The sequence below is a fragment of the Mauremys mutica genome, chromosome 20 (genome assembly GCF_020497125.1).
Source record: "Mauremys mutica isolate MM-2020 ecotype Southern chromosome 20, ASM2049712v1, whole genome shotgun sequence".
Classification (NCBI taxonomy): domain Eukaryota; kingdom Metazoa; phylum Chordata; order Testudines; family Geoemydidae; genus Mauremys; species Mauremys mutica.
The window spans coordinates 53,643-75,663 of record NC_059091.1 but is presented as its reverse complement, the minus strand read 5'-3'; the positions used below and the strand labels follow the sequence as shown (position 1 = coordinate 75,663).

At 48.7% G+C, this 22,021-nt stretch overlaps 2 protein-coding genes across 2 annotated transcripts in view; one reads left to right on the top strand and one right to left on the bottom strand.

The window, feature by feature from the left end:
- The window catches only part of LOC123353655 (complement C3-like), a 79,723-nt gene extending 68,158 nt beyond the window's left edge, over positions 1–11,565 (bottom strand). Inside the window, exons 1-7 of the mRNA XM_044994948.1 lie at positions 11,434–11,565; positions 7,645–7,837; positions 5,153–5,315; positions 4,413–4,483; positions 3,310–3,404; positions 2,000–2,082; positions 1,745–1,835 (exon numbers count right to left, since the gene is read on the bottom strand). Coding sequence (XP_044850883.1) covers positions 1,745–1,835; positions 2,000–2,082; positions 3,310–3,404; positions 4,413–4,483; positions 5,153–5,315; positions 7,645–7,837; positions 11,434–11,504 — 767 coding nt within the window. The 5' untranslated portion in view covers positions 11,505–11,565. The remainder of the gene's footprint in view (positions 1–1,744; positions 1,836–1,999; positions 2,083–3,309; positions 3,405–4,412; positions 4,484–5,152; positions 5,316–7,644; positions 7,838–11,433) is intronic.
- The window catches only part of LOC123353654 (venom factor-like), a 64,478-nt gene continuing 52,716 nt past the window's right edge, over positions 10,260–22,021 (top strand). Inside the window, exons 1-2 of the mRNA XM_044994947.1 lie at positions 10,260–10,395; positions 18,901–19,093. Coding sequence (XP_044850882.1) covers positions 10,295–10,395; positions 18,901–19,093 — 294 coding nt within the window. The 5' untranslated portion in view covers positions 10,260–10,294. The remainder of the gene's footprint in view (positions 10,396–18,900; positions 19,094–22,021) is intronic.

The following is a 22,021-nucleotide window of genomic DNA, read 5'->3' as shown; positions in this document are numbered from 1 at the left end:
CTTGGAGCTGTTGGGTTCCAAGATGGGGACCTGCATGGACTCCTCTAAACTAAAATCCTAGTTTAGATCTGGTTCTCGCTGCCACCAGTTACGTTTTAAGTGAGTAACACACTGCCTGTTCCCCCAAACTTTCCCTGGGAAACACAGATTCAAACCCCTTGAATCCCACCAGAGAGCAAGAAACAGCCAGTTCCCCTCCACCCCCCTTCCCTCTTTCCAGCCTGCTCCGGAGAGAGAGATACCTTGATTCAAACTCCTTGAATCAAACAAAGAGGGATTCACTTTCCCCCCTCCCCTTCCCTTAGTCCTTGGGAAAATACCTTGATTCAAACTCCTTGAATCAAACAAAGAGGGATTCACTTTTCCCCCTCCCCTTCCCTTAAAATCCAAACAAGGGAAGAAATTAATTAAGTTCTAAAAAGAAAAGATTTTATTAAAGAAAGAAAAAAGTACACTTTCTCTGTATTACCAGGATGCAAAAATACAGGGTCTAACTTATAAAAACTGGAGAGACTTCCCCCTCCCTCCTCCTCAGAATAATCAGCAACAGCAACAGAAATAAAGCTATTTCTTTAGCAAACACACAATTGCAAATGTAGAAATCAAATTATAAGACTAATTCGCCTTTCTAATACTTACTATACTGGATAGTAGGAAATACTCCAGGAGAACTTGGAGACATGTCTGGCCTCTCTTAGATCCAAAGAGAGAACGAACAATCTAACAAAGAACACAGACAAAGGCTTCCCTCCACAGAGATTTGAAATTATCTTGTCCCTGATTGGTCCTCTGGTCAGGTGTTTTTCAGGTACTGCTTGTTAACCCTTTACAGGTAAAAGAGACCTTAACCCTTAACTAACTGTTTATGACAGAGCCTCACTGCCAGAGCCCAAGGGTAGCGGCAGCGGGGCTTCAGCAGTGATTTAAAGGGCCTGGGGCTCCCAGCCACTGCTACTGCAGCGGAGCCCTGGGCCCTTTAAATCTCTGCCAGAGCCCTGAGCTCTGAGGTAGTGGCAGCAGCTGGGAGCCCCCGGGGCTCCGTCAGAGATTTAAAGGGCCCAAGGTTCCACTGCACTCGTGGCAGCCAGAGCCCCAGCCCTTTAAATTGCTCCAGAGCCCAGTGTCTCCCAGCAGCCACTGCTGATAGCTGATAGCTCTGGTGGTGATTTAAAGGGCCCCGGGCTCCCAGCCGCCACTACCACAACCAGAGCCCCGGGCCCTTTAAATCTTGAGGCCCCGGCCCCTGCTCAGGACTCCAGCGTACCGGTAAGTCCTTTAAATTACTTCCACCCCTGCCTATCGCTGAATATTATGGCCTCATGCCACCATTCTCCTCTATAGGCCCAGCTCCTTGGTCGGTCTATATCTCTCATGATCCACCATGGTAAGGAGAAGGGGACCATCATGGCTATGGTGCATCATAGGAGTTTAAGTCCAGCTGACAAGCCCAGCCCATGGAGAAGAATGGAAGAATGAGACACCCAAATGCCAACTCCCCTGAGACACCACACCAGCATTTCTGAATCACGAGGTTTTCAGCCAATTTTTTTTTCTCCATTTTTGGACATTGGTTTTTGGATGAAAAAAAAATCAGAATTTTCCTTGGAAAATGGATGCTCTTCATGAAAAAAACATTGAGTGGAAAACATTCCCAAAGTGATGCAAGACTTAGGTTTCCTTCTGCACTAAAACCTGTGGTTGCTACCCCACTCAGCTGATCCCTTCCATCCGCTCACAGACCCACCTTGCAGTGATAGAAACCCTGAAGTCTTCATTGCTATCGATGTATAAAAACTTCTCAGATGGTTCCAATATGACTTCAAAACTCGGCAACACTGTAGAAACTAGAGGGGAAGAGGAGAACATTGAGCTTGTAGGAGAGGGTGGGTGGGTTGCCAGCAAAGCCAAGCCAAATGGAGAGACTGTTCCAAGATGGTGTCAGGAGAGTAGAGACAGACCCACTCCCTGAGCCTGGGCCTGGTGGGTGCCGGATTCTTACCGTACTCCTTAACATCAAATTGTGCACTGAAGGTCTGCTGAGGGGAGTCTTCATACCTGGCCATGATCTTCCAGGTTCCCAGACTGGAGGAAGGAAATAAGAAGGAACACTGAATGCACTTAACACACACATTTCACAAGGCCCACCTGGCTCACTTGTTTCTCCGGTAATTTTATCGGCTCCTGAAGGTAAATCTGAGCCATACATGGAACTCAAGCCATCTTCAGGGAACCACAGGGAACCTCAGACAAGTCATTTTTTGCTGCACCTTGATGTTTTCATGAACCAGAACTAGAGGTAGGGACTTGGAACAAAACATTTGATCCACAACTCCCTCAACCTTTGGCCAGCAAGGTTTGGGAAGTTTGGATCTAAACTTTGTGGCCAGCACTTGTTTCTACAGTCTGCGTGGACCAAAACCCTCAATCCAAACACCCTCAAATGTAAGGAAACTCCGATCCATACAAAAATCTGGCCCCTCGCTCACCAGCTCACTGACGTAATTTTCAGAGTAGTTAAATATTCATAAATCCTACTGAATGGGAGGTAGGGTGCTCAGCACTTTTGAAAAACAGGCCAGCAGGGCCTAATCCTGCCTTCACATACTCTGGAAATAATCAGGAGTAATGGCAAGGAAGTCAGTGCAGCTTCATTCTGGTGTCTATGTAGACTTGGAAAGATTAGTTTTTTATTGATACGTGTCATTGATTTCACTGTATACCGACAAAAACACATTTCCATCAATAATATCGAAATTTACAGATAGGCAAAGCAAGAAAAATGCTGCTTGAGAACTTACTACAATTTGATTTAAGGCTTTATACTTTGTGTATTTGGACATACCATGTTGACAATTTGTGTTTTTATGGCTATAAAGCTTTCCCTTTTTTGAATCTCAGTTTCTACAGTCATTAAATAATTATTGTCAGATTCCGCCACTATTGCCTGGTCCTCATGTTTTCCCCCACCTGTGAAAATGTAAAGTGCTAAAAATCAGAATGGGGGACGATAAAAACCCATAATTTAATTTTGCCCAGCTGAGCATTTGACGTGATCGAAACTGGAAAAAAAGGCTTACAAATAAACATGATTATCCATCCAAACTATAAGAAATACAAATCAAATTATGCCAATACTGGGTATGTGGCAGGAGAGTGTGTTTTCTCCACGTCACTTGGAAATGCCTGTAGGAGACGATCTAGCTGGTGGGCCACACACAGAAACTAGTTCCATATCATCTCTTCTGCTTCCCTGCCCAACTCCTGCAAAGCTCTGCTCCGTTCAGGCATAGTAACATCCGGGCAATCTACCTGACAATCTCCGGCAAGCTGTAGTTCAGAGAGACGATGCCTGATATCAAGGGGGCGGAGATGGAAATCTGCTTGACAATAATGGACTCAGGGGTCTGGAAAGGAAACAAGAGTTTAGGGAGAAAAATGCTTCCAATTGCTCTTCACATCATCTGCCACGTTTACATTCCTGGGCCAGTGGAGGGTTCTCCATACTTCCAACAATAGCATGTAACAATCTGGACACCACTGATTGGTTTGAATTTCTTAACTAGCCAGAGACACCGGAAAAACCGACAAATCTCTCCTGACCTGGCTCAGCAAGGCCAGCAAAGAACTCAAGGAAGCAGCTTGAAAGACTAAAGAGCCTCCACGGCAGAATTGCAGATGCCAGACTTAACCCTGAGCTATCTGCAAACCTTGGAGCTGCCCAAAGGGCTGCATCGCTCTGCCAACCACAGCTACTCCCCATTGCAAGGCCCCAGCTGGCTATGCTGCTGCTCAGGGCAGAGTGTCAAAGAAAGGGGAAACTGAGTCAAAGATCAGAGGGGTAGCCGTGTTAGTCGTGAGTCAAAGAGGAACTGAAGGGACAGATGTGTTCTCTCCCCTCCCAGCTGGCTGAGATGAGGAAAACCCTGGAGGATTATTGCCCAGGGTTTTTCAGCTGATTTACTTTATTTTATGGATTATAAAGCCCAGTGGAAAGGGCCTTAACAGAACTGATGCCTGGAGCTATAATCCCTGTTCCTGCCACCAGTTTACACGTCCTTCAAAGGGCTCCTTGCAGTGGCTCCTTGTCTTCAGCCCTCCCAGACAACCACCTGCCTGGCTCTTCCTGAAGAACTCCATGCAACTTTCCTCAAGCGTTAACACCATTGCAGAACCACGGGACTTCCACTGAGAGCTACCTGACTGCTGCCCCTGCAAACGTTGTAACCTCCCTAATAACTGGAGGAGGATTTGCAAGGGGAGACCTCAGACAATCATCCCAGCTGTACCATGTTGCTGCTACATGCAGGGGTTCTATGCAGCCTCCTCAGTCACAATAAATTGCTGCACATTACCCAGAGAAGTGGCTAAACCCACCTATCCCTCCATGGGCTCACTCAGAACAGTGACCTAACCTCATACTCCACAATCACTCTCTTAGATACTGGTTCCAGTCTGTGTCCCACGGTGAAGATCCGGCAGAGGACTGAGAAAATAAAGAGAGACGAGAGGGACCTCGTTAACTGATAGACACCTTGGCCCAGATCCTCAAAGCTACTTAGGTGTCTAAATCTGATTGAAACCAATGGGAGTTCGGTGCCTAACTCCACGGAAGATCTGAGCTATCAGCCCCTATCAGGGGTTGTTTCACGATAGCCTATTTCTACAGTCGGAGATCTCCATGGCTTTTTTTCTTTAGGCCATTGTCTTGCTCTTCTCCCCTGTCACTAAGTACCAGGTGGGAGGGCTTTGTCATTGCAGGGACCTGTCCTGCTCTGAATGGGCTGGGATTAGCTGCCTCTATTTCACACAGGCTTCGGGACGGCCATCAGATGGGGACATGTATCTTGGTACAAGATGGAGCAGAACCAGTCACTGGGATTTGAAAAGTTCCACCTCCCATTCTCAATCCAATGGCCCACCCAATCTTTCGGTATCTAACACTCAATGGGACATCACAGCTAGGACGATGGTGAAGGATGAAGTATTGCAAATTGGTGGTGGCAGAGTCTCTGCTCCAAATGTCCTCCATCTTCAGGCAGACAACAAGCAAAGCAATATGCACAGGTTGGACCCCGCAGCCCTGCTGTAGATATGGCATGACATCAGCAGTTCCCACCCCTTCCCATTAGAAGAGACCAGGGGAAGGCAGTACCTGTAGACCCGGGGGTATAGATGGTTTTATCCGTCTGGATAAAGATGTATCCACTGTGGAAATGGACCAGAACCACTTTCTCCAGGGTTTGCTGAGGGAACTTAGCCTTGACCACAACATACTGGTTTCGTTTGGAATCTTTCTTTATGTCTTTGGTGGAAACCTGCATGAGAAGAAGAACATGGATGAGTTCTTCCTGTTTTTACTCACTGCCACAAGGGATGCTCTACGCAAAAGACCTTTGCAGTGTTAACAACACTTAAGTTATACATGGAAAGAATCCATAAGAAATGATGGCCTTTTACTAACCCACTCTACATGCAGTTCCTCCAGCAGCTTACACAGCTGCCATAAGATGGTGGGTCTCCTCATTGGGGAATACCCCAGGTGGAGGGGGATTCCCAGGATGGCACAGTCAGTGTAGGTCACCACCAGTGAGTCAGGCCAGACCATTTGGATGGCCCTGTACCCATTGGGTCACCTCCTGTTATATGGATTTTTTGTTAACCAAAGGGCATCCCATGGGTGCCCCGCTGAGGTCAGTTCTACTGCACTGATGTGCTCCAACTATTTCTACTGTGCTCCCCTAAAACTGTAACATCTTGCAGACCTTCCCTCTGTGCCCCCAACTCTCCATTTCTGGCCAGGACTTTGGATCAACTCAAAACGAGAATCCTGCTCCACCAGGGAACCCCACCCAGAAATGATGCTGTGCCCAGTGCTAATGAGGGACAGGACTTGGCAAGCTCTGAGCAAGTTTCCCAGGCAGTGCAAACATGAGCCACAGGGTATATGGTTATGTACCTGACCACAGAACCTCGGTGCATTGAATGAAAAAGCTCCCAAGTCAGCTGAGACACAAATAATTCGCTTTGAAGTGTTAACAGGAATTAAGACCAAGGTATCCACCAAAACGTTTGTGACTTTAACCATTTCATAGTCATCTTTTTTTTTTTTAATTTCCAATGGAAAATGTCAAAAAATGAACAAAATCGTGTCATTTGCATGTTTTGTTCAGTACAGGTTCTTGTACTACCCCCACCACTGCAATACCTGAGTATCTCCTAGTCGGGCATTAAGCAACGGAACTAATAGCTGTCCAATGTGGTTTGATGTTAGATCTCACTGTGATTCAGTTTATCTATTTAAGTTATTATATGGCCCCTATTACCATGTCAGTATATTATTACCCACATGCCTCAATTTTAATGCATTTTCCCTCACAGCATGCCCTCCCCCTGTGCCCAGAATAAAGAAGTGCTATTATCTATATTTCAGAGATGGGGAAACCCTGAGGCACAGAACACCTTATCCAAGGATGCAGAGAGAGTCTGTGACAGAGCTGGAAATCAAATTCAGGTCTTCTAAGTCCCAGTCTAGCACCCTAACCACCAGACCACCCTTCCTCTCAACTTTTTCTTCTACCTTCAAATTTGGGGAACCTCAGTTTTTATGTCCCCAACAAGAGACCCCCCCCAGTGAGCATCTGAATAGTTAGCTATACACCCCCATCACTAATAGATTCCTAGGGTTAGGGTTAGGGTTAGGGTTCATTCTGGTCAATTTCATGACCATAGGATTTGAAAAACAGTGAATTTCATGTTCTCAGATGTTTACATCTGAATTTTAGGGTGTTGCAACCGTGAGGATCCTGACCCAAAAGGGATTCATGGAGAGGGGGTCGCAAACCTGTTATAGGGGGGTCATAGGATTGCCATCCTCACTTCTGCACTGCCTTCAGCTTCCTGCAGCCGCAGGATCTTCCCAGAGGTGGAGGTGGGTCTGATCTCCCCCATGCTTCTGGGAGCGCCCCAGTCAGGGGCTCCTAGCTGCTAGTCCTGGCCGGGCTGGTGAGGGACAGGACTTCCTTTTCCCCTGCACAATCCTTGGGGGGAGATCAGACCCACCTCTGTGTACTTCCCCTGGCTGGGGCGTTCCCAGCAGTATGGGGGAGATCAGACCCACCTCCACCTCTGGCAACCTCCTGTGGCTACACGAAGCTCTGGGGCTCCTGCCCAGCACTAGAGCTTCCTACAGCCAGGGGAGGTACCCAGAGGTGGGTCTGATCTCCCCCAGAGAGCAGCTGTGCAGGGTAACAGTAAGTCCTGTCCCTCCCCAGCCTTGAGGGGACTAACAGCTGGAGCCAGGGGCATGGTAGGAGCCCCCGGCTGGGGTGCTCCCAGCCCTGCCCCTTCTCCTCCCCTCCAATAGCTAGATTTCACAGAGGAGGCCTGATTTCATGGCCCATGATGTGTTTTTCAAGGCTGTGAATTTGGTAGGACCCTATGTATAACACAGGCCATAGACTTTCACCCAGCAATTCCAGCTCATAACTTCATGCTGGGCTAGAGTGTCTTTTAGAACGACATTCAACCTGGACAGGGTCTGAATGTCTCGGTATTGCAGAGTTGGGGAGCCAAAATATTGGAGGCTCCTGTTGAAAGTGATACCGTTTGTTTCACTGGATGACCTGAGACTGGAGTTTTACCCACCTTTATTATTGCTGTGCCCATCATCCCATTTGCAGGGTTGAGGTCGGTTTGGACCTGGTATAAGATGTTTTTCTTAAGCGGGAAGTCAAGCACGGTGACTGTAACCACAATTGGGGCACTGAGGCCATGGGCTTCCACCACGACCTTCTCTTCACTCTCCACCCGCAGGACGTTGGGTGTGATCAGGGAGTAGCTGTGAATGGTAAAAGGTCAATGTGATTAATTCAGTCGGTATTTAAAACCCCACTGACTGCGATACCCACATCCCCAGGGAGGTTTTATACCAAGCTTGTTGCCACGGTTTACAATTTATTATTTGCTTTACAGCAGCATCTCGAAATCCCAACAGCGACTGAGGCACAGTACAAACATTGAGTAAGAAACAGTTCCTGCCCCTACGGTTATGTGTACACAGCCACTGGGAGGCGTGACTTGTCTACACAATGTGCGACAGTAGCATAGACGCTTCCTACATGGAAGGGGTTTTTCTGTCGGTGTAGATAATGCACCATCTGTTCCTCCATCAGCCTAGCCTCATCTACACCAGCAGTTAGGTTGGCTTAACTACAGCGCTGCTTAAACACCTGAGCAATGTAGCTAGGTTGACCTAAATGTTAAATGTAAACTAGGGCACAAAGGTGCTAGCTCTGATCGATCAGACCCCCAGCTCCCAATGAGATCCAAACCCCAAATAAATCCATTTTACTCTGTATAAAGCTTATACATGGTAAACTCATAAATTGTCTGCCCTCTATAATGCTGATAGAGAGATATGCACAGCTGTTTGCTCCCCCAGGTATCAATCACTTACTCTGGGTTAATTAATAAACAAAAATATAAAAAGTAGGATTTAAGTGGTTCCAAGTAATTACAGACAGAACAAAGTAAGTTACCAACGGTGGTGGCTCCAGCCACCAGCGCAGCAAGCGTGTGCCTAGGGTGGCAAGCCACGGGGGTCGCCCTGCCAGTCCCTGCGAGGGCGGCAGTCAGGCAGCCTTCGGCAGCATTTCTGCGGGAGTCTGCCGGTCCCCTCGGTGGCAGCAGGTACACCGAATTTGCAGGACCAGCGGACCTCCCGCAGGCATGCCGCCGAAGGCAGCTTGCCTGCCATGCTTGGGGCAGCAAAAAAGCTAGAGCTACCCCTGGTTACCAAGCAAAATAAAACAAAACACGCAAGTCTAAGCCTAATACATTAAGAAACTGAATACAGGTATATTTCACCCTTAGAGATGTTTCAATGAGCTTCTTACACAGACTAGACTCCTTCCTAGTCTGGGTCCAATCCTTTCCCCTGGTAGAGCTCTTGTTAGTTTCAGCTCAAGTGGTAACTCAGGGATTTTTCATGACTGGCAGCTCCCTTTGTTCTGTTCCACCCCTTTTTATAGCTTTGGCCCATGGCGGGAGTCCTTTTGGTTCTCTGGGTCCCTACCTCTCCTTCTCAATGGAAAAGCACCAGGTTTAAGATGGATTCCAGTATCATGTGACATGATCACATCACTGTAAGACTTCATGGGAGCCATCAAGATTCCAAACCACCATTAATGGCCCACACTTTGCATAATTACAATAGGACCTCAGAGTGATATTTCATATTCCTGGTTTCAGATACAAGAATGATACATTCATACAAATAGGATAACCACACTCAGTGGAGTAGAAGCTTTGTAATGATACCTTACAAGAGAACTTTTGCATAAAGCATATTCCAATTACATCATATCCACACTTATAAACATATTTTTATAAAGTATATGGAGTGCAAAGTCTCACCCCGCTTCTTCCCAGTCTCAGCTCTGCGGCTGCTGTGGCAGGGAAGAGAGGGAGAGACCCCCCACTCCTTCCCAGGCCCAGCTTGGGGGCAGCCGTGGTGGGGGAGAAAGGGCACATCCATCACATTAGGAAGGTAATACTACTGATACTACTGATATTAAAATATGAGGGTTTTTTTTATAGAGAGCTTTTATCCAAAGCGCTTTACAATATTTATCTAACAGTACAAACAACATTTGGCAAGATCATTAAGTGGTTTGCCGAGACCCTCAGTGATTTGCAAGTGGTCCGTGAAAAAAAAGTTTGAGAACCACTGCCATAGTGAACACAGGGCCCCCAAATTCTTTAATCTGGCACTGTGGGGGATGAGGGCTCAGCGGGGGTGCTGTCCCCTGGCAGTCAGTGCTGGCCCCAATGCCCCAGTGTGGTGCTAGGGGGCGCTATGCAGCAGGAAGCAGGGTGGGGGGCTCAGAAGGGGGCAGTCTCCCCCAGCAGTCAGTGCTAACCCCAATGCCCCAGTGTGGTGCTAGGGGGCGCTGTGCAGCAGGGAGCAGGCTGGGGGAGCTCAGTAGGGGGCGCTCTCCCCTGGCAGTCAGTGCTGGCCCCAATGCCCCAGTGCGGTGCTAGGGGGTGCTGTGCTGCAAGGAGCAGGGTGTGTGGGTCAGTAGAAGGAGCTCTCCCATCTGAGCCAGTGCTGACCCCAGCGCCCCTTGGAGAGGGAGATACTGTGTCCTCCTGCATTCCACCAACTGCGATCCTACGGTCTGCAGCCAGCGTGTGTGACCCTGTTACGGAGCCCTCTGGAATGCGCTGCCCTTTGCACGGCCTGACTCTGCCTAGAGAGGAGCATGCTGCGCTGGGGAGTCGTCTAGCACGGGCCATGTTTACTGCTCATCTGCTCCGCAGGCAATACCAAGAGCACCTATGCAGGGCGTGTGCTTGGTACCAGCCGTCCACCAGAGCGCTGTCAAAATGGACCAGGTAGGCTCCTGATGTTTCTCCTAGAAATCCTAGAGACGCAGGTCAGGGGTGAGACCCGGAGTGAGCCCTGCACAGTGGCTACCAAATCTCCTCTCTCCCTCCTGGGGGAACCCTCCCTCCTCCTTTCCTGAAAGTTGGCCCAGGCTCAGAAACAGGTTTCATAAATCTCTGGAACCCTTTGAGGAAAGCTGCACCGAGGTCTGCGTGTCTGGCCTGCAGCCCACCGTGGTGCATTCCCAGTGGGGTCAAGCTGCAAAACCCAGCCCCACATCCGGACGTCTGTCTATCACCCCGAAGTCTGGCACCCAGACGGCAGCCCCTCCAGCCCCATGGGGAGGGTGGGGACCCGACCCAGGCTCCATAGGTGAGTTGGATCATCCTGACAGATCAATGCATCTCTCATGCAGCTTCTGGCTTCTCACTGGCTCAGCAGGCCTATGAAGTAGGATGAAACTTTAAGAAGCCCCCTGCCCCCAGTTATGGAGTTATTCCAGTGTAACTAACTACCAGAATAACTACCCATTGAAGTCAGTAGAGTTACTCCAGGTTTGCACCAGTTTACACTGAAAATAGAATTAAACCCCACTGGGTGTCTTGCAGACGTAGAAACTGAGCAAGGAGTTCAAGATGTGGCCCTATAGAACCTGATTCTGGTCTCCTTTTAGGGCCTGAATCAAAGCCCACTGAAACCAAGGAAAAGACAATCCGACTGATTTCAGCGCATTTCAGGAGGGTGCAACCCCATTGTTTTCAATAGAGTTACTCCCAGTATACATCTGGTTCATTTAGACCAAGTGAGGCTCAAAATCCAGTTTATTCTTTAAAAAATTCCATCTTCCAAACCCCAAAATTAACCTCAGAACTGAGCGAGGGAGCAGAGGGTTGGACCAGGTGAGGAAGAGAATTTCTGCAGCTTGTTCCCACTCCACACACAGTAGCAGAGAAGAGAGGAAAATTGAGCTTGGTTTCCATTGGCAGCCATGTAACGAACCCAGCTTAATATCCTCATCACCGTGGCAGAAGCGCGGGGGTACTTACAGTTGGCTGTGAGAAACAGCCGGGAAGTAGAAAGCAAACACGGCCACCAGGCAGAGAGCAGAGCCCCCCATGGTGAGGACAGGAGGGTCAGGAGAAGTAGCTCCTCCTGGGCTATTTATCCTCAGAGTTGCCTGTAAAATGAGCCCTTGTGCAAACAGCTGGGTGGGTTAGTCTGTGACCAGGAGGAGCCCAGGAAACCTGAAAATTTCAGAATAAATGATATTTTCTTCACTCCCTTGACACAAGAGTTTATTTGTCTTTCCAAGCGGGGGAGTTGGAATTAGGGACCTGAGGCTGTGGTTGTGTTTACTCCATGCCCAGGTGATAGCCACAGATCAGAATGTTGAGGCACTGATAAATACTGCAGTTCAGTTTTGCATGGAGGGTGGGAGTGGGCTGGAAGTCAGGACTCCTGGGTTCTGCTCCCAGCTGTGGAGGAATAGAATCAAGTGGGTTAAAGAAGGGAGGGCCAGGAGTCAGGATGCTTGGGTGGGACCTACTGAGTTACAACAAGAGTGCAGGCTGAGAATCAGGACCCCTGGATTCTGTTCCTGGATCTGCCTTTTTACTCTGTTTTACCTTGGGCAAGTCCTGGGATGTTTCAGTAAGGAAAGCGGTCCCAGTTGTGAAGGGAGCCCCAGAAGGGTGGATCTCTCTGTCTATCCCACTCATTTGGATTGTAAAACCTTTGGGGCAGAAACTGTCTCTTAGGCCAGGACTCCTCTACACTCTATTAGGGAATCTACACTGCTGATAACAATGGTGGGAGTACTAATAAAGACAGGGCACCAGCATGTTCAACCATCCATCATCTACACCTGATCTCTATGTTTGCACAGCAGCTAGCACAGAGTCTGTTTTTTCCTTCCTCTGGGTAAAAGCAAACCACTGTAAACCAGGGAAGGGTTAATGGGGGAAGGCAGGTTATCAGCTGGCTTCCAGTAACAGGTTTCTTTTCATGGCAGTGGTATTTGGACAGGGCTTCAGTCTGGACAGTATGCAAAGACATCCAGTTGCAACATATTTACTTACGGCTAAAAAGCTGAGTGGGCTTACCTAACAACGAGTGTCACAAGTCTGAGCGGTGACAATGCCATATGGCTAGCGGGGCCAAGGAGGAACCAATAGAATGGGAGCGGTTAAAGTAAAAGCAACATTGTGTCATGGCTAAAGCAGTCGCCTGGGATCCAGGAGATGTGAATTCTCTTCCAGGCTCTGCCCCTGACCTGCGGTGTGACCTGCAGCATTGCCTCTGGATGATGAATCTCTGGGACAGAGCCATTGCCTCTTCCCATGTATGACCAGTGCCTAGCATGCTGGGCCCTCGAGGTGCTAATGCCGTATGAATAATAAATACAGAGCTGGGCAGATGCTCCATCATTAGCTCCATTTAAAACCCGAGGGCGACTCCTCAGCTGGCGTAAACGGCCCTACTGCCATTGACTTCGTTAGAGCAATGCTGGTTTGCACCAGCCGAGGCGCTGGCCCCAAATCCGTGTGTGAGCCCAAGGCCTAAGACTTGAATCTACCATAATAATCAGCCTCGCCCTTTGTTTTACAAGCAAGATTTTAATTTTTCCATCAAGGTGACAGGGAGCAAGTCGTGTTTGGGGCTGGTGTTATGGAAACGCCAGCTGAGATTGGGGGCCCACTGTCCTAGGCACTGTACCTACACTCAGCAAGATGCAGTCCCTGCCCCAAAGGGTTAATTTATACACCCAGGGTCAGGTCACAGGCTAGTGTCAGTGGAGTTACTGTATTGAATGAGTAGTGAGTATTGAATGGAACAGACCCTCAGCTGATGTCAAACCGTTTACCCCCACTCATGTCAGTGGAACAACACCTGTTTACACTGGCAGAGGCAACATCTGGTCCAAAACGCACAGATTTTCAAGAGACCATTTGATCATGGAGTCTGACTTCCTGCAAAGCACAGGCTATTGTATTGCACACAGTTCCCTCTGTATTGAGCCCAATAACTGGTGACCCACTAAAGCATATACTTTCCAGAAAGGCATCCGGTCGCGATTTGGGGGTGAGTATACAATAATAATCCATAATCCACACACCAGCCTTGCACATTTATTTTAACAGGCAGGTAAAATGGCATTAGTTGTCCCACTATCAATGGGCAAGTAGATTTTGTGCCCTCGTTAATGAATATTTGTTATTATTAATATCACAGCAGTGCCTGGAGGCCCCAGCTGAGATCAATGCCCCGTTGTGCCAGGCGCTGCACAGTAGCTTAGTGAGGGACAGCCCCTGCCCGAGCTGTGATCAGGGCCCCATTGTGCTGGACACTGCACAGACACACAGTGAGAGACAGCCCCTGCCGCAGCTGAGATCAGGGCTCCATTGTACCAGGTGCTGCACAGATTCATGATGAGAGACTGTTTACAATCTGAATAAGGAAGCCAGACAAAGGCTGGACCGTGACCACTCTGCCAGGCTGTCCTACACAGTAATTCTCTGACTATTCTAGGACTGGTGGGGGATGAGTGGCCCTGCAATGAAAGGGTTAATCTTGCCCTTTCTGTCCTAATGATGACTTCCCAGCAGTGGAAAGAGGATTATTAAGATAAGAACATAAGAACGGCCATACTGGGTCAGACCAATGGTCCTAGCCCAGTATCCTGTCTTCTGGGAGTGGCCAACACCAGGTGTTTCAAAAGTTATGAACAAAACAGGGCAATAATCAAGTGATCCGTCCCCTGTCATCCAGTCCCAGCATCTGGCAGTCAGAGGCTTAGGGACACCCACAGCATGGGGTTGCATTCCTGGCCATCTTGGTTGATAGCCATTGATGGATCTATCTTCCATGAATTTATGTAGCTCTTTTTCTGAACCCTGTTATAGTTTTGGCCTTCACAACATCCCCTGACAATGAGCTCCACAGGCTGACTGCATGATGTGTGATGTGCTTCCTTTTGGTTGTTTCACACCTGCTGCCTATTAATTTCATCCAGTGACCCCCTGGTTCTTGTGTTATGTGAAGGGGTAAATAACACTTCCTTAGTCACTTTCTCCAAACCAGTCCTGATTCTACACACCTCTGTCATATTGCTCATTAGCCATCTCTTCCGCAAGCTGAAGAGCTCCAGACTTTTTAATCTCTTCGCATATGGAAGCTTAAACTCTTAATCATTTTTGTTGCCTTTCTCTATTCCTATGCCATTTCTAATGCACCTTTTTTGAGATGGGGTGACCAGAGCTGCAAGCAGAATTCAAGGGGTGTATTTCAATTTATGAAATAAAGTATTTGGTTCATTTCAGCGCATTCTTCTGAAAGGTCAGGAAAGGAACTCCTGAAAAATGTAATTGGAAATCAGGGGATTAGTTAGGAGGAGTCCAGGTATTTCCCAAAAACTATTTCTGGGCCCCATTTCACAAAGCCTGCACTCAAGTGCACACTAAATCGCTGCTCGACAACACATGAAAACAATGCTCTCAGTGAAATCAGAGCGATGATGAAAAGTGAAACACGAAAACACAAAAGCCAAACTGCAACTTGGGAAATAGAAAGAAATGTCATAACAGTAAGTTTAGCCTGAGGCAACCCCCAGGAACTGCAGTTTAAGATCTGCACTTTATACTATTTGCCACAAGTTGCTACAGAAAGAACATAAAAGAAATGCAGTGTGCCCAAGACATGTGATTTACAGGATTAGTGAGCCACCTTGTAGCTGCTGTGTGAAATATCCAGGAACTGCATGCTTTTTAATAATTGGAGATATACCTATCTCCTAGAACTGGAAAGGACCCTGAAAAGTCATTGAGTCCAGCCCCCTGCCTTCACTAGCAGGACCAAAGACTGATTTTTGCCCCAGATTCCTAAGTGGACTCCTCAAGGATTGAGCTCATAACCCTGGATTTAGCAGGCCAATGCTCAAACCACTGAGTTATCCCTCCCCGCTAGGCACACATCTAGGCACACTTGCTGAATTTCAGACACAGGCTTCTGGAAAATGCCACCTTTCACATTGAATAATTTAATACTAGATAGATTCAGATGAACATGGCCCTGACCCTCCAACCCACAGATAACCTGCGCAAGTTATTGAACAAACACATGGATGGACTGTGATCTCGGTGGGATAAAGAACTAGGTTCAATACTAGACCAAGGAAGGATTTATTGGGCAACAGGCCCCTGCTGCAATTTGCAAACAATGGGGGAACATGAGAAGGGGAAACCCGTGGGGATTTTCAGTGAAAGGCAGGGCCTTAGTACCAGGGGCTAAAAACTGCTGTTACTGTGCTCAGAGTAAAGCTGGAAGAATCCCATTAGCTTTGCTGCATGCTGCTGATTTGCATACCAATTTTTTTTGCATATTGGTTTATTGGCATGTCATACCACTGTGTTTAACTGCATGCCCCATTATTTGCAGATCGGATTATTTACATGCCAGTTTGCTAGCATCTGGACGGCCTTACAGCTCACCCGCTCTCGTAGCTGCGTCACACAGCATCTCCTGCTACTTGGTCTAACCTTGGCAATGAGTAATGAGCAAGCGATTGTAGTAGTCCTGGGGGGCTGCAACTAGAGCAGGGATGGGCAAACTACGGCCCGCAGGCCGGATCCAGCCCCTCAGGGCTTTGGATCCGCCCCCTCATCGTGGTGCCATGGGCCCCATGCTGCTCTCAGATGTGGCCAGGCGGGGGGGCAGAGGGCTCCGTTGCATTGCCCTTGCCTCCAGGCACCACCCCCTGCAGCTCCCATTGGCTGGGAAGGGGGAACCGCGGCCAATGGGCACTTCAGGGGAGGTACTTGGAGGCGCAACAAGGGCAGTGCATGAGGAGCCTTCCAACCCCCTTGCCCCAGGGGCCGTAGTGCTTCCTGGAGTGGTGCAGGGCCGGAGACAGGGCAGGTGTGCAGGAAGCCTGCCCTGGCCCCGGTGCCCTCTGCTGCCACCCCAGAGCTGCTTTAGGTAAGCGGCACCAGGCCAGAGCCCAAACCCTGCCTGCACCCTGTCACCCAGCTCCCTGCCCTGAGCCCCCTCATACACCCTGCACCCCTCTGGCACCCCAACACCTTGCCCTGAGCCCCCTGCTGCACCCCGCACCCCTGCTGCACCCCGCACCCCTGCCCTGAGCCCCCTGCTGCACCCCAAACCCCTGCCCTGAGGCCCCTTCTGCAGTCTGCACCCCTCCTGCACTCCTGCCCTGACCCCCCTTGTATACTGCACACCTCTTCTATACCCTAACCCCCTTCATACTCCCCACACCCATCCTCTGCCCCAATCCCTTGCTCTGAGCCCCTTCCCGCACACTGCACCCCCTCCCACACCCCAACCCCTTGCCCCAGCCCTGCATACAATTTCCCCACCCCATCTTCCTCCCAGGGCAGTGACTCTGTTTGTAAAGGGCACTGAACATGCAAAGTATCTTCTGTGCTATGTGGGTGAAAAGTAAATTAGGAACCACTCCAAATCAAGAGCCAGGATTAGAACCCAGGAGTCCTGACTCTCATGTCCCTATTCTAACCACTAGACCCCACTCTCCTCCCTGTGCTGGAGATAGAACCCAGGAGTCCTGAGTCCCAGTATAAACACTGCTCTAACCATTAGACCCCATTCTCCTCCTACTGCTGGGGAGAGAACCCAGCAGTTCTCAGTCCCAGTATACACACCATTCTAATCACTAGACTGCACTCTCCTCTCATTACTGAGCATACAACCCAGGAGATCTGAATCCCAGTATATACACTGATGTAACCATTAGACCACATTATCCTCTCAGTGCTGGGGATAGAACCCAGGAGACCTGAATCCCAGTATTCACACTGCTTTAACCACTGGACATGATTTTCCTCCCTGTGCTGGGGATAGAAACCAGGAGTTCCAAGTATTAATATATACTCAGGGGTGAGCCGGAGCCGGTTCGCACCGGTTCGCAACCGGTTGTTAAATTTAGAAGTGGTTTTAGAACCGCTTGTTAACTGGCTTCCCTGCGAGGGAAGCTTTGATGGGCTCTGCCTGGGAAGCCTGTAATTCCTCCTCCCGGCCGCCGGGGGGCGCTGCGCTGTGCTGCGAGAGCCATGTGAGCTGCCTCCTGGCCCTGTTGCTGCTCCTGCTCTTTGGATCTCTGGCCCTGGGGCTCCTGCTGCTGCCCCGTGAGTCCCCGGCTGCGTCCTGCTGCTCCCAGGCCCCCCCCCCCGTGTGAGTATCTGCGCCCCTCCCCCGCCTTCCCTGCCCACAGCCAGCCCCTGCCCCCAGCCACCCCCAGCCAGCCCTTGCCATAGCCACCCTCTGCCCGCAGCCAGCCTCTGCCTGCAGCCCCTGCCACAGCCAGCCCCTGCCTGCAGCCACCCCCTGCCCACAGCCGCCCGCAGCCACCCCCTGCCCACAGCCGCCCGCAGCCCGCCCGTCTGCATCACCTGCCCACAGCCAGCCCGTGTCACTCCCTGCCTCCAGCTAGCCCTGCCCCACGCCCCTATCTGCAGCCAGCCCCACATCCACTGGTGCCCTGCAGTTCCCTGCACACCCGCACACCCGCTTTAATGAGGGGGGGCAGGGAGCAGCTGGGACCCACACATGTGCACACCCTAGAGTGACCAGACAGCAAGTGTGAAAAATCGGGACGGGGGTGAGGGGTAATAGGAGCCTATATAAGAAAAAGACCCAAAAATTGAGACTGTCCCTGATCACCACCCACACATGTGAAACGGAGCTCATTTCTAGTTCAGCCCCATCTTTTTAAAAAAGAACTTTAGGTAGGGTTAAAATACATCTGTATTTTCCTGGACATGTCAGGCTTTTCGGTTCTTAATCACCTCCTGGGAAAATATGGACGTATGGTAACCCTATTGGTACAAAAAATACATGCTGTCGCACATCCCTTAAATCAGAACTTTTTATAGGGAACCCGTTGTTAAGATTTTGGCAGCTCATCACTGCGTAAAACCCCTAGTCCCATTCTTCCTGGGTTGGCCCACAGGTAAGTTTTCAGGTAAATAAACCATTTACAACCAATTGTCCTAGTCAATGGGAGCCATCAAGATTCTAAATCACCATTAATGGCCCACACTTTGCATAATTACAATAGGACCTTAGAGTTATACTTCATATTTCTAGCTTCAGATACAAGAATGATACATGCATACAAATAGGAGGAATATATTCAGTAGGTTAGAACCTTTGTTATGATACCTTACAAGAGATCTTTTGCATGAAGCATATTCTAGTTACATCATATCCACACTCATAAGCATATTTCCAAAAAACATATGGAGTGCGTCACACACTCCTCCCAGCAGCTGTGTAGACATACCCCTAGGGGCAGGAACTCTCTCTTACTCTGTGTTTGTACTGTGCCTCAGTCACTGTTGGGATTTCGAGATGCTGCTGTAAAGCAAATAAACCGTGGTAACAAACTTGGTATAAAACCTCCTTGGGGATGTGGGAATCACAACCAGTGGGGTTTTAAATACTGACTGAATTAATCACATCAACCTTTTTACCATTCACAGCTACTCCCTGATCACACCCAACGTCCTGCGGGTGGAGAGTGAAGAGACGGTTGTGGTGGAAGCCCATGGCCTCAGTGCCCCAATCGTGGTTACAGTCACCGTGCATGATTTCCCGCTTAAGAAACACATCTTATACCAGGTCCAAACCGACCTCAACCCTGTGAATGGGATGATGGGCACAGCTGTAATACAGGTGGGTAAAAACCCAGCCTCAGGTCATCCAGTGAAACAAAAGGTATCATTTTCAACCGTGTCCCACTCATTGTAGGAGCCTCCAATATTTTGCAATACTGAGACGTTCAGACCCCGTCCAGGTTGGATGTCATTCTAAAAGAGACACTCTAGCCCAGCATGAAGTTATGAGCTGGAATTGCTGGGTGAAAGTCTATGGCCTGTGTTATACATAGGGCCCTACCAAATTCAGAGCTGTGAAAAACGCATCACGGACCATGAAATCAGACCTCCTCTGTGAAATCTAGCTATTGGAGGGGAGGAGAAGGGGCAGGGCTGGGGGCTGGGAAGGGACAGGACTTACTGTTACCCTGCACAGCTGCTCTCCGGGGGAGATCAGATCCACCTCTGGGTACCTCCCCTGGCTGTAGGAAGCTCTAGGGCTGGGCAGCAGCCCCAGAGCTTCCTGAAGCCACAGGAGGTTGCCAGAGGTGGAGGTGGGTCCAATCTCCCCCATACTGCTGGGAACGCCCCAGCCAGGGGAGGTACACAGAGGTGGGTCTGATCTCCCGAGGGCTGTGCAGGGGAAAAGGAAGTCCTGTCCCTCCCCAGCCCTGGCTGGGGCGCTCCCAGCAGCAAGTGGGGAGATCAGACCCACCTCTGGGAAGCTCCTGCAGCTGCAGGAAGCTGAAGGCAGTGCAGAAGTGAGGGTGGCAATCCTATGAACCCTCCACAACAGGTTTGTGACCACCCCCCCCATGATTCTCTTTTGGGTCAGGATCCTCACAGTTACAACACTCCGAAATTTCAGATGTAAACGTCTGAGAACATGAAACTGACTAATTTTCAAATCCTAGGGCCATGAAATTGACCAGAATAGACTATGAATTTGGTTGGGCTCTAGTTATACAGGAGGTCAGACTAGCTGATCAGGTTGGTCCTTTCTGGCCATAACATCTACGAATCTATTAGTGATGCAGGACTCTCTTGCTGTGGATCTAAAAACTGAGGTGCCCCAAATTAGGAGGTAGAAGAAAAAATTGAGAGTAAGGATGGTGAGGTTCCCTGGTGGAGTAGGATTCTCATTTTGAGTTGATCGAAAGTCCTGGCCAGGAATGGAGAGTTGTGGGGACAGAGGGAAGGTCTCCAAGATGTTACAGTTTTAGGGGAGCACAGTAGGAATAGTCAGGAGAACATCAGTGCAGTAGAACTGCCTTCAGCAGGGCACCCATGGGATGCCCTTTGGTTAACAAACATTCCATATAACAGGAGGTGACCGGACAATGGGTACAGGGCTGTCCAAATGGTCTGGCCTGACTCACTGGTGGTGACTTACACTGACTGTGCCATCCTGGGAATCCCCCTCTACCTGGGGTATTCCCCAATGAGGAGACCCACCATCTTATGGCAGCTGTGTAAGCTGCTGGAGGAACTGCATGTAGAGCGGGTTAGTAAAAGTCTGTGGTTTCTTATGGATTCTTTCCATGTATAACATCATAACGAGTGGGGTCCTGCAGGGATTGATCCTGGGTCCAGTTCTGTTCAATATCTTTGTTAGGGTTCCCTCCCCACTCTGAACTTTGAAGTACAGATGTGGGGACCTGCATGAAAGGCCCCCTAAGCTTATTTTTACCAGCTTAGGTTAAAAACTTCCCCAAGGCACAAATTCCCTTCTTTTTCCTTGGACAGTATTGCTGCCACCACCAAGTGATTACACAAAAATTCAGGAAAGCATCACTTGGAGTCCGTATTCCCCCAAAATATCCCCCCAAGCCCCTACACCCCCTTTCCTGGGAGGCTTGAGAATAATATACCAACCAGTAGGTTAACAAAGTGAGCACAGGCACAGACCAAACCCTCTGGTTTTTAGGACACTAAAAATCAATCAGGTTTTTAAAAGAACTTTATTATAAAGAAAAAAGTAAAAGAATCACACCTGCAAAATCAGGATAGAAGATAGCTTTACAGTGTAATAAAAAGATTTAAAACACAGAGGACTTCCCTTTGGACTCAGCTTCACAATTACAAAACAGGAATAAAACTCCCTCTTAGCATAGGGGAAATTCACAAACTAAAACAAAAGATAATCTAATGCATTTCCTTGCCTTACTTGCAATTTTTTATAATCGTAGATGGATCATTTTAGATATGTTTTCAGGAGATGTTTTACCTGCCTGATCTCTCTCTCCATCCAGAGAAGGGACAACAAAGAGAGCACAAACAATCTCCCCCACCCCCAACCCCCCCTGGGCAGTTTTGAAAGTTTCTTCTTTCCTCATGGGCCCTTATGCTCAGGTACCAACTAGGTTGTATGAGCTTCTTAACCCTTTACAGACAAAGTGATTTAGAACAGCTTCCCAGGAGGGATTTTATGTTACCTTTATTTGTATGTTTGACAATCTTCATCAATGATTTAGATAATGGATAGGATTAAAACTCAAAATGATCTAGACAAACTGGAGAAATGGTCTGGAGTAAATAGGATGAAATTCAATGAGGACAAATGCAAAGTACTCCACTTTGGAAGGAACAATCAGTTGCACACGTACAAACTGGGAAATGACTGCCTAGGAAGGAGTACTGTGGAAAGGGATCTGGGGGTCATAATGGATCACAAGCTAAATATGAGTAAACAGTGTAACACTGTTGCAAAAAACCTAACATCATTCTGTGATGTATTAGCAGGAATATTGTAAGCAAGACATGAGAAGTAATTCTTCTGCTCTACTCCACGATGATTTAGGCCTCCATTTGTGTATTGTATCCAGTTCTGGGCACCACATTTCAGGAAAGATGTGGACAAATTGGAGAAAGTCCAGAGAAGAGCAACAAAAATGATTAAAGGTCTAGAAAACATGAGCTATGAGGGAAGATTGAAAAAAAACTGGGTTTGTTTAGTCTGGAGAAGAGAAGACTGAGAAGGGACATAACAGTTTTCCAGTAGATAAAA